The sequence below is a fragment of the Leptopilina heterotoma genome, unplaced genomic scaffold, assembly GCF_015476425.1.
Source record: "Leptopilina heterotoma isolate Lh14 unplaced genomic scaffold, ASM1547642v1 Lhet_262, whole genome shotgun sequence".
Taxonomy (NCBI): domain Eukaryota; kingdom Metazoa; phylum Arthropoda; class Insecta; order Hymenoptera; family Figitidae; genus Leptopilina; species Leptopilina heterotoma.
Window position 1 is genome coordinate 351,601 of NW_025110972.1, and position 18,943 is coordinate 370,543.

General features: G+C 28.7%; 2 protein-coding genes across 4 annotated transcripts in view; one reads left to right on the forward strand and one right to left on the reverse strand.

Annotated features, from left to right (window-relative positions):
• The window catches only part of LOC122503439, a 290,985-nt gene that overhangs the window by 210,953 nt on the left and 61,089 nt on the right, over positions 1-18,943 (forward strand). For both annotated transcript variants that reach the window (XM_043613981.1, XM_043613982.1), the window contains exon 3: positions 3,415-3,445. In XM_043613981.1, the coding sequence (XP_043469916.1) occupies positions 3,436-3,445 (10 nt within the window). In that variant the 5' untranslated portion in view covers positions 3,415-3,435. The remainder of the gene's footprint in view (positions 1-3,414; positions 3,446-18,943) is intronic.
• On the reverse strand, positions 2,040-9,619 carry LOC122503440 (L-lactate dehydrogenase-like). 2 transcript variants are annotated; one of them, XM_043613983.1, is made up of 5 exons: positions 9,462-9,619; positions 5,255-5,384; positions 4,611-5,076; positions 3,022-3,263; positions 2,040-2,702 (listed from the first exon to the last, which is right to left on the reverse strand). In XM_043613983.1, the coding sequence occupies exons 2-5, from the start codon at positions 5,378-5,380 to the stop codon at positions 2,538-2,540; spliced, it is 999 nt and encodes a 332-aa protein (XP_043469918.1). In that variant the 5' UTR covers positions 5,381-5,384; positions 9,462-9,619; the 3' UTR covers positions 2,040-2,537. The 2 variants fall into 2 exon arrangements, with proteins under 2 accessions (XP_043469918.1, XP_043469919.1); XM_043613984.1 differs by lacking the exon at positions 9,462-9,619 and adding an exon at positions 6,628-6,776.

Consider the following 18,943-nt stretch of genomic DNA (forward strand, 5'->3'; position numbering starts at 1 on the left):
ATTAATTGAATATATTTTAAAATATTTAGAATAATAATAATTTTGATAATTTAATAATAAACTGAAAAATATTTTTTCGATTGGAAGTAAATTTTAAGTTTAAAATTTAATAATTTAATTAATAATTTTGTATTATCAGTTTAATAATTTATTTAGTAGTTGAATTCATACTTGAAAATATGTTTTCAATTACAATTATATTTTAAGTTTAATATTCAATAATTCATTTAATTAATTTAATAATTTATTTAGTAGGTAATATTTAGTAATTTAATAAACTCTGGTTCCTCTTCTCTTCTTCTTTACTCATTAATTAATTTTTTAATTTAATTATTAATTGTTTAATTTAATAATTAAAAAAAATGTATTTATAAACAATGTATTTAAAAAATAATTTCCAAAAATTTGCTTGACAAAATTTCTGATTAAAAAAAATATTAATTTTTTTTTAAATATATGAAAATAATTTCATATAATAATCTTTTATTTAATATATAAAATAAAACTTACGATAAATTTAATTTTTGAACATCTTGCTTTGAATCATTTTGTCCACCACAAGCTTTCGATGTGAAATTTCGTTTTTTACCAGCACCACCGAACACATCACCTAATATTGTTGCTGGATGTAAACGACGGAGACAGCATGTTGTTGAAAAATATTTTATTGATGACGAATTTTTTTTTATCAACTCTTCGGAAATTCGAAGTGCCGCAAGAAATAACATAATTTTTCTTTTATGAGAATTTACTCAATAATTTTGGCGTACACATTGCTCTCTCGAGAAGAAAAATAGAAAATTCCTTTTTCTCTCTCGCAGTGTAATAATGGATTTTATAAAAAAAATCATTTATGAATTTATTTCTTGTCAAAAAATGAAAAAGTCACTAACTTCAGTTTGACCTCTCTTTTTGACAAATATCATTTGTTATACAAATCCATGGTTACTGGAAATAAGGAATTTTTTTAAATACATGTAATATTTTTTTTTGTAATAGAATTGTATTTGCAATTTCCATAACAAATAATAATTTATTATTGTTTTATTATATTTTTTATTTCTTTTCAATTTTTTTCTGTTTTTAGTCTTCTTTTTATTTTTTCAATTTTTTTGAAATTAAATTATTTGAATAAAAATTACTTACTGCCTACTATTTAAATATTAAAAATAAAGAAAATAAATAAAAAAGGCAAGTTCTGCTTATAAATAAAAAATACTAATTTAAAATATTTAAATTAAAATTGTTATTTATTATTTTCTTTATTTTTTAAAAATAGTTTTGAATATAGAAAAGAAATTTGAACTAAAAAAATGTATTTATGAAAATTATTAAATAAAATTCATTTTTACGTGAGTGAAAAATTTTTTACACCGTTTGTGTAAATTTTACTAAAAGTTATAAATCAACGAAAAAAGTACTTTTTTCGTGAATGAAATAAAACACAAGTCAAATTTTGTACACAACGGATAATTTATTTCGATTACGAAGTATTCAAAAATAGGTAAAATTCAAACAATATTATTTTTCTGGTCACAGTGAAAAGTACAAATATTGATTCAGTAGTTTTTTTTCTGTACAAATATGTAGATTAATATCAACGGAGACATAATAATTTATAATACTGCACCACTGGTCAAATCGTAAATACAATTTTTTTTTCTCTATTCATTTATTTTTTCTTTTTACAATAATACTGTATTTTGGAAAATATCACTGAAAATACTCTACCTATAATGCCTTGAAAACGTTCATATATCAAAAATTTATTTCTTTTGCTATTGAAAAAAAAAATTGTTTAATTAGAAAATAATTCATTTCTATTAGTTTCAAATTAAAAATTTTTCAATTCGAAAAAAATTAATTTCTTTTAGTTTCAAATTAAAAAATTTTCTATTCGAAAAAAGTTAAGATTAGAAAAAAATTAATTTCTTTTAGTTTCAAATTAAAAATGTCTGTCCGAGGTTTGAAAAGTTTGTTATTAAAATTGTTTTTTGAATGTTCGATTCTATTGTAAAATTGAATTCTGTACATTATTAATTCAATTTATTAATTATTCAATTAGTGGAAAAAGTTTAATATACAAACATTTGACTGATTTGTAAAGAAAATGTAAAATTTACAAAGAAGGGGTAAGTGGGGGGGGGGGCGACAAATAAATAAAAAATGAAATTATTTTAAAAAAATGCGATGATTACTTATGAGGAGCTGTATCGAAGAACTCGCTCGACGCTCGAACAAAAGGGATAATACCAGTCAGGTAGCAGTGAACGACCCAGAGGTCCTCACTGCTACCTGACTGGTATTATCCCCTTTTTTCGAGCGTCGAGCGAGTTCTTCGATACAGTTCCTCATATTGGAACTTTTTTCAGAGATCCTGCTCTTGTAATACAATATTATTTTTATACTTTCTTTTTAAAGTCTTATATGCAGTCAGTGGATTTTTGGTAATAAAATAATAAATATTATAGATTTTTAAAAATTGAAAATGCTAGCATGCAATTATTTAAGTGAAATGATTTTTTTTAATGTCAACATTAAAATTTTAAATCCTTTTGAACGTCGTTCATTGTTTTTGAGGATTTATGAAGAAGTTCAGTTTCTTCGGTCGTTAATTTTTGTTTTACCACAAAAGTAACGCCATCCTCGCCAAGGGAACAAGGAAGTGAGAGAAACACCTCTTCCTTGACTCCATGAAGACCCTGTAATCATTTTTATTATTTTAAGGAATTAAAAAGTAAATTTATTTCAAATTGTTTGAATTTAATTGAAATAAAAAAATTACTTGAATTGTAATTAAAGTGGAAAAAATATAATTGGCGTTAATCGTAGTCGTTAAGGCACGTGAATTAGTGAGTGGAACCTTGAGGGTCAGTGGTTCGATTCCCAACGACCAAATTAAAATTTATTTTTAATTAAAATCGAAAAACTAATTGAATTTAATTAAAATGGAAAAACTATTTGAATTTAATGAAAATAGAAAAATTATTTGAATTAAAATAATTGAAAAATAAAAATTACTTTGATCATGGTGGACACGGCGTGAACTTGATTTGTATTTCTAAGCATGGCAGCGGCTAGATTTGAAACACTAAGACCAATCGCCCAAGAAGTGTATCCTTTGAGTTTTATCACTTCGTATGCACTTTGCACCACTTGCTTATGGAGTTCGTTCCATTTTTCTTCATCCTTATCTGTACCAATTTTCTCGTCCAGTTCGCGTAGTCTCACGCCAGCGACATTAACGCCAGACCAAACTGGAACTGTACAAAAAAAATTTTTATTTTTACAGTAAAAGGAAAAATTATTTCCTTCTTTAAAAAAAACAATAAAAAGCAATTTTTATTTCGACTTATAATAATTTTTTTTTTAATTTAATATTAATAAAGATCTTAAAATTTTTATTTTTTTCAGACCTGGTAACGACAAAGGCGAATGAAAATTGGTGAGTGGAAAATATTCTTTTTTTCTAATTTCGAAAAATTTATTAATTGTTCCTTTAATTTTCGTTTGTAATTAGCTTGGTTGCAAAAAAATTATTTTTTAAACCTACAATGCTCCTTTAATATCTGTCTGTAATTAAACTGAATAAAATAATAAATTGTATTAAAATAAAAGAAAATAAACGAAGACGGGGCCTAAAAATATAAACGAAAAGATAAAGAAAATAAATAGAAATAGAAAATAAATATATCTAAAAATATAAACAGTTAATAAATAAAATATGTAAATAAAACTAAAAATAGTAACAACAAATAAATAAAAATAAATAAATAGCCCTACAAATATAAATGAGGAGTAAGTTTTCGAAACCTTATAAATCCAAATTTTGGCATTTCGAGAAATTTAAACAAATGACAATTCTCACATAACCATTAAAATTAACTTTAATGTAGAAAAATTGTAATAAATTATTCATTTTTGAATATTTTTTCTATTTACAACGCTGTTTGTAATTAAACTCTATTGTAATGAGGGAATTTAAAGATTTTGGTAATAAATTTTTGTTTCTTAAATTGAACAATGATAAATCGATTCCGAAGGATTTTAATACTTTAAATATGTATTTATCTCAATTTTTTTGAAAAATGGATTTATCAATTTCTGAAAAATTGCTCCTCAAATAGTAAATGAATAAAAATTCACACAGCGTTTAGCATTAAATAATTAATTAATACTTTTAAAGGGTGTAAATTGCAAACCCGTGTAATGAGTAAATCAATAAATAAAAATAAAAAAATTAATTGAATTAAAAATATAATTAGAAAATAAATAAAAATGAAAAAAAATAGAACTAAAAATATAAGTATAGTAGTAAATGAATAAAATTAAATAAAAATAATAAAATACAAAATAAGTAAAAATTAATAAAATAAAAAAAAGAAGTAAAAATAAATAAACAATAAAAGAAGTAAACAATATATACTTTATATATATACCAATCGATCCATCTTGGTGCAAAGAATAAGATTTTCTTATACAGCAACATAATTTTGAATTAAATAAAAATAAATAAAAGTAATGAAAATAAAAAGTATTAATTAACTTTAATTTCTAAATCTAAATAAAATTGAAAAAAAATGATTTAAATTTGAAAATTTCCCAATTACCACTGGTATCGCCATGCTCGCCAATAATCCATCCATGACACGATGTGGGTGCAACGTTTAATTTTTGCGACAATAAAAATCGAAAGCGCGCTGAATCCAAATTCGTTCCACTGCCAATGACGCGATTTTTCGGTAGACCTGACAATTTCCATGCGACATAAGTGAGAATATCGACGGGATTCGAAACAATCAGGAGAATTGTATTTGGACTATATTTCACTAATTGAGGAATAATCCCCTTGAAAATGTCCGTATTACGTTGCACCAAACTCAAACGGGTTTCGCCCTCGTGTTGACGTGCACCGGCAGTTACAATGCACAACACTGAATTTGCACTCGCCGCATAATCAGTGCTCGCATTAATTTTTGCATTCTTCAAAAATGAACTCCCATGCTGGAGGTCCATCATTTCGCCCTTTAATTTATCGGCCATCACATCGACCAGGACAATTTCATTCGACACGTGCTGCATGAGAGAAAAAAAGGAAATTAATTTTATCCTAAGTTTTTTCTTTATTTTTTTACAATATTAATTTTGAATTTTTTTCTAGACAAAATTTTTTTTCATAAAAAAATTTTACCTGGAACAGTTATAAATTCTTTTTTATAAACAAATTTGTTTATTTTTATTTTTTGTAACTTACGTGGGACAGAATGCTAAAAGCACAGGCCATTCCAACTTGTCCGACTCCGACAATTGTTATTTTATTTTTACCAGTTGCAACTGGTTCTGTTACGGTGCTCAATAATTGCTCCTTTACTGACGCCATGATTCTGTAATTAAAAAAATTTTTTTTATTGCATTACGTCAAAATTTACTATTTTTTAATTTAAAAAAAACGAACATCGAAAAAATTATAGACCTGAAATTTCTTCGAATCATTTACTGCGGAAAAAATTCAAATTATATTACAGAGTCATTTTATATTTCTTTAGAAAATTTATTGTCAACTCTCAAACAAATAAATATACTTTGAATGGAAAAAAATTTAATTGACTAATTATATTATTTATTTAGGTACTTATTAATTTGTTAGTTTATTAATTAAATTAATTACAAAAATCAACTGATTCACCTTGGCTAGAATTTTGACAATCGATTATTTGTTTTAATTATTATTTTTTTAAAATGGCATTTAAAAAAGTGTAAAATTATTTTTGCCGCCAAAATTGGAAACTCCACCCCATGAATGACCTTCCGTAGGTTGTAAGGTCGAATATTCGTGCGCACGCGTCACCTTCAAAAGGTCGAAAAATGTCGATATATTCCCCATAGGAAAATTATTCATTTCCTTATTAATTGAATAAATATAATAAAAATAATAGCAAAAATATTTTAGTAGGTAAATAATTATGCTAATTAGTAATTATTCTTCAATAATAATAAAATTCATTTTTTATATTTAGATATTATACAATATAAATAATAATTATAATATAAATATAATTATTATAATATAAATAATAATAGCATAATTATTATATAAATTATAACATCATGATTATAATTTGCAATAAATAGGGATAATTAAAAATAATGTTAATAATAATAAAATACTAGCCAATACTAGTAATAACAATAATGTTAACAATAAAAAAAGAATTTTAGTAATATTGTCAATAATATAAATATTAATTACAATAAATTACAATAAAAGTAAAAATAAAAATGCAAAGTAATGATTGTACAAGATAAAATTATATTTTACATTAACATTAGACTGTCAGTATTATTTCAAAATAATTTTATTCCTATAAATAAATAAAAAATAAAAGAGAATAAAAAAAATTAAATAGCGTTAATAATAATCCTCTCCAAAAATTATTTTTTGGAATGTCTACGGCTTACCTAATTATAATAATAGACATTAATAATAATAAGTAATAAGTTAAAGGTAGTAAATAAAGTAATAAATTTCTAAAGTGAAAGAAAAATAAAAATAGTAATAAAATAATAATAATAATAGTAAAAATAAAAAATGCACACTCCTCGAAATTAAAATCAATTTTCTAATACCTCAAAGAAAATATTCTTGTATCGCTTCTGTACAGTTTAGCAGTAACCAAACGACTGAATACATTTCGAAAAGACGATTCTTTATTTAGATCCCGAAAACCCCCTCTTGACTTGATAGTAGAAAATCCTTAAAATGATTCAAATAAAACGTGCGCGTAAACGTGTTTTTCATATTGGATACAATTTGCTTTCTTCAATAACAATTTTTCCCGCTAGAGTATGCGTTATAGTTATACTTCCGGTCGGTCATATTCAATGTTTATACATGGTGAATTCTTGAATATGACCGACTATCATGGCGGACTGAGATTGCGCATTCTTCATTTCCTATTCGAGATAAAAAAGGTCTATTGAGAATATTCCTTTCTAAAAAAAGACATGGGATAAAAAAATCGAATGCACTCGAAAGTGTAACTCGAAAAGTATCGAAAAGATTAAGCATCGGTAATATGAATAGAAGGGCGAACTCATGTTTCCAAATGAAATTGTAGTACATTAAAAATTCACATATACTTAAGAGATGGAGCTGCAGTCTGAAATTATTCTTTTACTACTAAATAAATAATAATATAAATAATAAATAACATATAATTTGTAATTAAAAATATAATTAAATTAATAGAAAAATTTACACTTAAGCAAAAAAATATTTTAAGTAAAATAGAATTTTATTTAAAAAATTATTAAATTGAAAAAATTAACATTAAAACTTTTAAAAATTGAACAAAAATGAACATGAAATAGAAGCAACGAAGACGGCCGAAGGCCGTCTGAGGCGCTAGTTGATGATAATATACAATGTAATGAAAATTGTGATTTCAAATGGTTTTGAGGATTTAGTGAGAGATGACGCCACTGGTACCAAAAACCGGCTTCTTTCAATGATGAAAAAAAATATAATAACGTAGGTAAAGGAGAAGCACGTGTGTTTTAACAAATGTCAATTGTCAATTTTGTTCGAGTTCAACGTTCGCCGACCTGACATACATGCCGCTCATTAATCAAATTGAACGCGACATTTATACGTACGTTAGTCAATTTATTTTAAATCTCTTCCACTTTTAGATTTTTTTGTTCATTGATGATAAATTTGATAATTAATTAATTTTATAATTTGATATTTTGTGACATTTCATATTTATTATTGATATTAATAATCTAATGTCATTAGTGATGTAATTTTAATGATTCGTTATTAATTAATAGACTCAGGGAATTTTTAAATTTATTTATAACTTTTATTTTATTTTGTTACTATTTTTTTTGTTAATTTTTTATATTACTATTTATTTTTTATCATTAATTTTTTTACTATTATTTATTTTTTTATTATTAATTTTTTATACCACTATTTCTTTTTTTATTATTTCTTTTTTATTATTAATTTTGTTTATTATAATCATGTCCATTCTAAGTAGATACAAGAAAAGAAAAAAAAATATTTAAAAATTTAATTCGTTACAGAAAATCAAATATGTTTTTGTAATTAGAGAAAATCAATAAGAAATTACTATCAAGTAAAAACGTCAATAATGAAACATAATAATTATATAAATAGGAAGTCCGACTCAATATATAAGAATTTGGAAATTTAATCAATGAGAAAAAAATTTTTATAGACTATACGCTGATGTATAGATACAAAAAGAAAAATTTACAAAATGAACCAAAAGAGGGAACTTTTATTATTAATTATTGCAATTTATTATTAAATTATTAAAATTGGAAAAAATAAAAAAAATATCGATCATTTAAAAAAAATTAGTTGATGTAATTTGACGCAATATTAATTATTAGGGAAAAATGATGCAATAATAGAATTACAATATTAATTATAATATTAATACTATTAATACTATAATAATTAATATATTGATATACTTATTATTATTAATACATTGATATACTATAATAATTAATACTATTCAAATACTTTTTTTAGAAAAATATATTAAAAATAATTAAATAGAAATTTGTTACACAAATTATTTTTACATAATCGAAAAATACCAATTTTGTGATAAATAAAAAATTCAAGACAAAAATTATTGCGATAATAGTAATAATGATGATGAAAAAGAATAATATAACAGGTAATAATAATAAATAATAATATTTCTTTTTCCTATGATTATTATCATTGTTATTATTATTAATATTATTATTAATTTTTTATATTATTTTTATTACAATTATTAATGTATTACAGTAGGTTACTAATATGGTTATTAACATAACAATATAAATATTAAATTATAATAATTTAATTATTAATTTAGTCATTCATAATTAGTAAATATTAATTTAATAATTATTAATGAGTAAATACAATTTCAGTAACTATTATTGGTAAATATAATTTAGTTATATATAAGTAATTATTAATTTCAGTTCATAATTTAGTTATTATTAATTAGTAAACAGTGTGTTAGTAATTATAAATTAGTAAATATAATTTTAGTTTCTGTTAATTAGTAATAAATAAATAACTATTTATTTAGCAATTAATCATTTAGTAATTATTAATTATAATAAATATTAAGTACCTAATATTAGTAAATATTAAATTAGTAGTAATTATTAATTATTAATTACAAAATATTAAGTTAGTAATTATTAGTCTCCAAATATAATAAATAAATAATTAGCAAAAAATAAAAAAAAAGTTCTAGTCCACATTGCCGGCTTTATGCAAAATTTCTTCCCCTGTTGCAACAATAGAGGAGAAAACTACACACGAAATGAAAAATCGAATTTAAAAGGAAATATTATAAATGAAAATTGTGAAATTTAATTTATTCTCAAGAAAAATAATTAATTGGTGACAAATGTACCTTGTTCGTCTATCTGGAGGTTATATCGGTAAAATATTTTGACAATTTTTTCTCTAGATTATATTCGCTTATCACTGAAACCACACTTCACCTGTTAAACGTGAACTCACACTGAACTGCTTGCTCGCAACGGTTTGTGGAGGGTTAAGGTGACCTTGCTCTGTCTTGCTTCTACTTTTATAAATGTCGAAGCGACCTCTTTGGCGGGCGAAAATCTCATTGAAACTTGTATTCAAATCTTTAAATTCAAAAGTTTTTCTTTCCTTTCACAGGGATTTTTCAATAATTTTTTAATAGAAAAAATCAAAATAATTTGAATAATTTTATAATAATTAAAAATTCCTAAGGGCAAAAATAGTATTAGGAATAATTAATACAAAAAAAATGTGAAAATATTTTTGGGGATTTTTTTGAAGAGAGCGCTTGCGCAAAATAATGATGCAACTTTGTCGTCATTCACGTTTGAACCGTGTTGTGTGGCCATTGATCGAGTGCCGGTTTCCCATTTCTACGATATATTTACTTTTTACAATTTTACAAATTCAATTTTCCTGTAAAAAACATTATTTTGCTATTTTTCCATTTTATTGTTATTTTAATAAAAAATCTTCTAATCTTTTTTTTGGGAAAAATTTGATTTTGATATAAGGAAATAATTCCAGGGGATCTAAATTTAATTTATTAGGAAAATTTGTTCGGTAGGTCACTGTCAAAGGTGTAGCCATTCGTTTAGACATGAAAGTCACGCGCACTTGACAGAGGACACCGATTTCTAAATTAAACTTTTATCGAAAATTTTATAGTAGTACGGATGCTTTTCAAAAGCTTCAAGTGTTGATTTCTAAGAATTTAAATATTGGAATTTTATTGGCGAAGATATGAAAAATATTTTTTTTTTAATATAAAAATTAAAACTTTTTTGAAAATATATACAAACAGAAAAACTATATTAGAACAAAATAAATGTTTTTTATTTGTTTCAAATAAATTTTATTTGGTTCGAATCAATTTTGTTTATTTCAAATACATTTGATTTGGTACGAATCAATTTTATTTGTTTCAAATAAATTTAAATTTTATTGTGAATATAATTTTTTTAAAATAAAAATTCATTTCTTACATTCTCATCATAATAAGAAAATATTTTAAATAGTATTTTTTATTTTTAAATAGAGATTCTTGTTTGAAAATAAAAATTATACTTTCTAAACAAATATTCTATTTTTTAAATATAATTTCTCTGTTCTATATAAAAAATTCTCCTTTCTCTGAATATTCTCTGTTGTAAAATAAAAATATTTTTTTTTAAAACAAAATTTTTGTTTCAACAAAAATTCTCTTTATTAAAACAAAAATATTTGTTTCCCAAATAAAAACTTTTTTTCCCTTTTTATTTTTCAAATAATAGAAATTTTTTTATTACATTTGGTTTTATTTATTTCATTAAAATAATAGAAGGTTAGTGGGTTTGCCTTGGATTGTTTTCAATTTTTTTTTGTTCAAAAAATGTAACTTTTTATTCAAAATTTTTATTTTTTTACAAAATTATCCTTGACACTTAGGGGCCATTCATTAATTACGTAAGGGTTTTTAGGGGAGGGGGGGGGGTTGGAAAATCTCTACATGGCCTTATGTCAGGGGGGTGGGGGGGTCAAATCCATTCTTACGTGATATTTTATACTTAAAGTCGACATTCGCCCGGGAGCGAATTTATACACAGACTTCACTTAAACAATTAATTTGCTTAATTAATTAATCATTTTTAATATAAGAAATAAATAATAGAATTATTTATCGTATAGGATTAAAATTAACAAAAAATATTGGATTCATAGGCATATTGGATAGAAGAAATACCTGCTTTTTTTGTTTTTGATTTGCAATTGTATGTGTAAAAAATTAAGAAATTTTAGTTTGGGTCAATTTTTTGTCCAAGTCGTATTTTGTTCACAAAATTGTTTTAAACAAATTATGCTGAATAAATATGGTGTTTCATTCCAAGCAAAAGCAAATGGAAATTAAAAACAAAAAACAGGTAGGGGAGACTGGGGCGAAAGGTTAAATTTTGCATAAATTATTTTTTTAGACAATATAATACGCTTAGATGCAAATATTTATATATCAATATTGTAGGGCAACTTGTCTTCTACAACTTTCAATAAAAAAGTTTCTGATATTTTCGCATAAAATACATGTTTTGTCCTTTTTTAAAAAGTTAAATGGCTGGGGCTAAATGTTAAATTCTATTTTTAGCCTACTTAAACTATTTTTTGATAAGTGTTAATTAGTAGATAAGTTAAAGTATACGTAAACAAGTATTAACAAGTATAAACAAGTATAACAACCAATTTTGGTTTATTTCACGTGAGCGGTCTTGTTTTTTGACAGAGTACTTGCCTAATGTCAAATAAATAATTTTTAAACAAATAAACCCAAAAAAACGAAAACTAAAAAAAAATTTAACAACATGTAAGAATACATTTAACTTTTCGCCCCAGAGTGCGTTTTTGGCTTTAACACAAATATAAAAAAATCTGACTAAAGATATTTAGCAAATTCCTTTAAGTATCTCTTCAGGCGACCCAAATAATAAACTAAAAAAATCGCGGTGAGAATAAATGCAAAAAATATACTTAAAAGTTGATATTTTCTTTTACGAAAAAATTTTTAAAAGTAGGGTGAAAAAAAAATTTAAATATGGACACCACAAAAATGAACAGAATGTCACATAACTCCGGACATTTATTAAGGGTGATAATACCCTTTTATAAATAAAATTGCAATGCTCTAACTATTTCCGTTCAAAAGATAATGAATTTTAACTGTTTTGTCAGTTTAACCTTTCGCCCCAGTCTCCCCTATATAATAATTTTTACAATTTTCCTATGAATCTAATTGTTAATTTTACTTTAAATCAATTTGTTGATCCTTGGAATGAAACACCATTTATGCAACATAATTTGTTTAAAACAATTTTGTGAACAAAATACGACTTGGACAAAAAAATAATCCATACACTGAGAAAACTGGAGTATTGGACTAAACATCTGGAGGGACAAATCGTTGATATTTGAGAGTTAGCTATTCCTTATCCGGCGCGAAATAAATAAATATGACAACCTAACCCCTAAATTAAATACATAAAATGTCAGAAAAATAATATCGCGCGCATCAGATCGTACACATTTTCTGCGCAACTTTTAACCCTCAGATATAATGGGAGAGAATATACAAGTAGATTTCCATTATCAATTAAAAACTTATTTTAGAAGGACTATTTAACTCTCTTCATAAGCAAAGGAAACATACACTTTTCGAACCTCTGAATTTGACTCTCCAGTTTTCTCAGTGTAGGTACTAAAATTTCTTAATTTTTTGCACAGAATCGATTGGCGACAACAGTTTTTAAAAATAAAATGTTTTTATTAATTTGTTTCAAAAATTATTGTTAAAAAATTGGAAATTATAAACAAAAAACCTCTTTTTTCAAGTTTGCCTGTTAATCCAATTTTTAATTTTTTAATGCAATGATTAGTTTCTTCATAAGACTTAATGGGTTAAATATTGAAATTAATATTTTTTAGCATTTGTTACATCCCAAGCATCAGCCCATATTGGTCCAATATTGGGAGCCTTTATTGGACCGATGATTGGTCTCTTGGCTCCCAATATTGGACCGATATTGGACCGGTAAGAAATTTCTCACTGGGTATGAGGCATTTGTTAATTAAAATTGTTTAAATAATTTAAAGGTGTTATTTTATTGTTTTAACTGTAGAATAAAATATGTTAAAAGGTTTTATTAGTAAACTGCATCAAAAATAAAGAATTACCTATAAGATAAACAATTCTATTATTTATTTGTTTATTAAAAATGCTTAATTAATTAGGGTAAGTGTACCCAAGATGGCCGTTCCATCTTTTGAACGACTGTAAATAAAATTTAGGCGATTTTTGAAGAACAGATGAAATTTCGACTTTAAAAAAAGTGTCCCTAAACCGTTTTTAACGATATTTCATTATTCGACGCTTGTTAGGCAAGCTCGTGGTAAATTCTTACGTAAGAAGGGGGGGGGGGTCCGAGAAATCTTATGTATCCTTACATGGGGGAGGGGGGGTCAAAATTGCCTAAAATCGTCCTTACGTAATTAATGAATGGCCTCTTATTCTGGAATATTTTATTACAATTTAATCTGAAATTCAAGTAAAAAAAACAACTACCAAAATAAATGCACAAAATTTTTTTTAGAAACGGAAGTCTATAAAATTTATTAGGATAGAACAATTTTATTATTAAAATTTTCCAAATCTCTATTTGATGAAAATGAAAATATAATCAGTAGCGAAATTTTTCCCTCGCAATTTAAATAAAAAACAAATTTCCCTAAATCGTGATTTAACACTGTTTACATAAAGACTTATCTATCATCTAAATAAAGTTTATATATATATATATATATATACCTAATAACGTCATTCAATTTCTAAAAAGAAATAATTCTCTGTGAATATCCTGCAAGGAATAAGTCACATTGGGTAATAGAAAGTGATGCAAAATGCAAAATACATTTTGCACGACTTGATGAAATACAATGATGCAATGTGGATAGTGGTAGCTTTTCAGGAAGCGAGCACGTGGTTCAATAAAGGAGAGTCTACGTGCCGTGTGTCACTTTTTGAATTTTTGGATTTCTTCTTTTTCTAGGAACTTTCCCATACAAACTTACTTTTATTTTATATAACGTACATTTTATTGTAACTTTTATCTCAAGTTTCTTTTTTTGTTGAAAACACTAAAAAAAATTCAATTTTGGAGAAATTACAAATAATTGCAGAAATTCAATGACTTTCAAAAGTAATAAAATTCTTCTCATAAAATTATTATTATTATTATTATTATTATTATTATTTTTTTTTTGCTTAGGGACTTTTGGGAAATCTGCCTACAGATACCTCGGATTCCGCACTCCAAGGTTATGTGGGGTTGGTAAAATGAAACAAAAGGAAATATTAAAAAAAGAGATAAATAAATAAATGTTATAATAAATTTAATAAACTGGCGACCTACTACCAGCCCGACCCACTAAAACCCGTAACCCTTCTTCTGGAGCCCTTTACCCTCCCTCGGAACTGTCGTAAGACTTTAGCCTTCGAGGGTGGCGCTCCAACTCTGTCGCTAATGCGACCTTCTCCCTTTCTCTGCGGTCCTCCTGCGTCCGTAGTTAAAAAAAAATGATTAAAACTATTTCATAGTCTAAGCGGAATTTACAGCACAACGATAATAAAAAAAACAAAATTATTTAAGAAGTGTTAAAAGTCAAAAGCAGGGACCGTCACGGAATTAAAACAAAATTAAAAAATACTTTTGTTTTGATTCGGATATGGGTATCAGAATCAAAATTCCACTCTATTTAGTTCTGATTCCAATATCAAAATCAAAATTCAACTCTATTTCGTTTTGGTTCTAATATCAAAATCAAAATTCAACTCTATTTCGTTTTGGTTCCAATATCAAAATCAAAATTCAACTCTATTTCGTTTTGGTTTCAATATCAAAATCAAAATTCCATTCTATTTCGTTTTGGTTCCAATATCAAAATCAAAATTCCATTCTATTTAGTTTTGATTCCAATATCAAAATCAAAATTCTTTTTTGTTTTAATTTTGATAAAATACTACTGCGCATGTATAACTCTCATTGAACCTAAATTTTGTTGCAAATGTCAAATATATCAGAAGATAATATCATTTTTACATACGAAATCTGAAATAGAATTCGAATCGACTTCTGTTTCTATAAGAAAACCGAATTGCAGTATTATAATATCAGAATCAAAATAGGAAGTAAATTTTGTTTCGTTAACGTATCAGAATCAATATAGGAAGTGAATTTTGTTTCGTTACATTATCGGAATCAAAATAGGAAGTGAATTTTGTTTCGTTACAGTATCGGAATCAAAATAGGAAGTAAATTTTGTTTCGTTACCGAATCAAAATCAAAATACATTAATAATTTCGTTTTATTTTGGAATATCGTAACGAAATCAAAATTTAATTTCCGTGACGGTCCCTGGTCAAAAGATAAAATCGCAAACGGATATAAAAAAGAAAAGAAAAAAAAAGTAAACAGGTATATAACGTTGAAAAGACAAAACTGTACAAAAACGAATAAAAAAAACAAAACAAATTAAAAAATGTAGAAGGACAAATAAATCACAAAATAAATTAATAAGAAACGAACAAACAAATTTGAAAGCTGTTTTAATTACGCTTTTTTGGCGGCCGTCGAGGTCCTTCCTCGACATAACCGAGATTATGAAGTTCTCGACTTGCCGCCAATTCTCTTCTGACTGGGTCATCAGCGATACCATGTTCTCCGGTGTAACTTGACTGTTTACACCTTCGAACATGGCCCGCCTCTCCAAGTCCCATTTTCTGCATGAGAAGAGGGTGTGCTCCGCGTTGTCCGCAGGGAACTGGCAATATGCACACACCTCGTCCTCGCGTAATTTAAAGCGACACAGGTACGAGTTAAAACACCCGTGACCTGTGAGCGCCTGAGTCAAATAATAGGAAACCTGACCGTGTTTCCTATTTATCCAGGTGGCGAGTGTCGGAATAAGGCGATAAGTCCATCGACCTTTTTCCTCACCATCCCATCTTGCTTGCCATCTTTCTATGAGCCTGTGCCTCGCTTCTTTGCGGATCAGGCCCTTGCTTGGTCTTATTTCCTCATCTAAGGAACTTCTTTCTTTAGAAAAGAGAAACATTTCTTCCCTTTCCCTCGCCAAAAGATCTGCTGGCGGGACACTTGCAAGGACCTGCACAGCACTCGTAGATACCGTCTTATATGCAGAGATGATACGCGTAGTTATCGATCTCTGCGCTGACAGTATCTTTTCACAGATGGTAACACATCTTTTACTCCTCAGGGATGGGGCCCACGCTGGTGCTGCATAGAGCATTTTAGCGTGGGCGACACTCGCCACCAGTCTTCTTTTTTGCTCACGGGGACCGCCTACGTTTGGCATTAACCGTGAAAGATTAGCCGCACACTCGATCGCCTTATTTGACGCCGTAGCCATGTGGTGGTGGAAGTTTAACCTTCCATCCAACTCCACACCAAGATATTTAATTTGCTTACTCCACTTGACCTCTAATCTGTCTATTACGATTCGTGGGAGCTCATAACCACGTCTGTCTGTGGCCAGCAGTGCCTCGGTCTTTTCCAGGGCCATTTTAAGACCTCTGGTATCCAGCCAGCTTTTGATAGTCGCAGACATTCGTTCACCAATGTCCCAAGAGCCTCCTCAGTTTCGGCAGTGCACACGAACAACGCGTCGTCCGCAAAGCCGATGATCACCGCACCTTCGGGTAGATCCATTCGCAGAAAATCATCGTAAGATACATTCCATACAAATGGACCCACCCTCGAGCCTTGAGGAGCCCCACACTGCATCTCTTCCTTGAGAATGCAGGTGTCTCCCTCATATATAACCCACCTGTCGCTAAGATAATTATCCATTATCCGCAACAAGTAGGGCGGCATGTTTTTCTTTTTCATCGACTCGATGAGATCTTTCCATCTTGCGGAATTAAACGCGTTGCGTATGTCAATTGCTACCAACGCGCAGAAGCTCTTCTTTTTTCCAGGTCCCAATTTGTTTTTTCCTGCTTTGGCTATGTCCACAACTGCCTGGATAGCATCAACTGTGGATTTGCCTTTACGGAAACCAAATTGGTGATCCGATAGACTATTCTCTGCATTCTCTGCAGAACCATATCCTCTAGAAGTTTACCCATCGTATCTAGCAGGCATATAGGCCTGTATGATGAGACTTTATCTAGAGGTTTTTCACCTTTCCTCAGGAAGATTAACCTCTGTCGCTTCCAGTCGCGGAAGAACTCTCCTCTCTCAAGGCAAAGATTGAAGCATCGAAGCAGAATCTCGGGTGAAGTATCGATAACCAACTTTAGGAGCTCGTTACTAATCCCATCGATTCCAGGCGCCTTGCCTGTTGTCAATCTTTTGCCTGCTTTTTGTAGTTCACTAAGTGTGAAGAGTTCTTCCTTTTTAACTTTGCAAAAAGTCCAGTCCCTTCTAAGGTATGGCTCTGCAGGAGGAAACAAAAAATTTATTATCTTTCTGACCCAATCGGGATTGTCCAGGCCGGGGGTCTTTTGCCTCGTCGCTAATTTCTTAGTAAAGATTTTAAAAGCCAGACCCCATGGGTCCTTATCGACTTCCTCGATTAGGTCCTTCCAGCTACGGCGTCGCGACTTGCGGATCTCTTTCTTGATGTTCTTTTTCGCCTCCTTGAAAGCCTCTTTCAGCAAGTGATCTCCCTTAGATCGAGTATATGTCCTTCTTGCTTTGAGGCATTCCTTCCTCAAGGAGGCTAGCTCCTCTGACCACCAGTGCAAGGATTTTCTTACGGAAATGGCGCCTTTGCGTGGCATTGACGCATTGCAAGCGGTGACTATCATGTTCCTCACCGCTCGCACCTCCCTATCCAGACTGCTCGGCCTCTTCACCCAGCCCAAGTCCTCAATTAAAAGGGCTTCTCTTAGGGACCGGCCGAACTTTTCCTTGTCGTGTCACTTTATATTCCACGAGGAGGTTTTGCGACTAGGAACATCCTGTCTTTTTCCTCCTGGTGTGTCTCCCATCGAGACTGAGAACTCAATGTACTGGTGGTCACTTGCGGTATATTCCTCAGAGACCCGCCAGTCGGTTATGCGGCTAAATAGTTTAGACAATGCGATTGTTAGATCTATAATTGATCCAATCGCACCTCGTCTAAAAGTCCATGTATTGCCTCGGTTTACAGCTAATAAGTCGTTTCTGGAGATCATTTCTCTAATACGAATTCCTCTCTTGTCGAGTCTCGTCTCACCCCACTCTGGCGACTTTGCGTTAAAATCGCCAGTGATGATGACATCCAGCCTGGATTCTGTGAGGCTCGCTTCTAGGTCTTCGATATTGGCTTCGAAGTTTGTCAGTGGGTCGTTGGGTGAGAAGTAGCAGCTATACATACGTATATTAGCCACCTCTATATACACGAACCCACTGCTCGTCTCCAGAAACTTGTCAACCCGCAATTCTGGGTTGCACAGCTTTATGGCGGCTCTCTTCGCCTTATCCTGATACCAAGGGGCGAGGTCGCTTTCTTGATACTGCTCACTGCAGAACAGGATATCGACCTCATTTTCCCTTGCTGTTTGCATTAGGAGCAACTGTGCATCCTTACTTGTATGCAGGTTGACCTGCAAAAATTTTAAGGATTTGCCCTTTTAATCTTTTGCAGTTCTTCCCTGTAAACCGGGCAGGCTCTCTTTCCGGACTCATGATCCGTTTCCGGCTTCCCTAGGTCCAAGCAAGTAAGGCACTTCGGCTTAACGTTACAGCTCTTCGCGAGGTGTCCCTCTCCGCCGCATCTCCGACAGTTTTTACTTCTGTCGGGCCTTTGCAGGATAGGGTT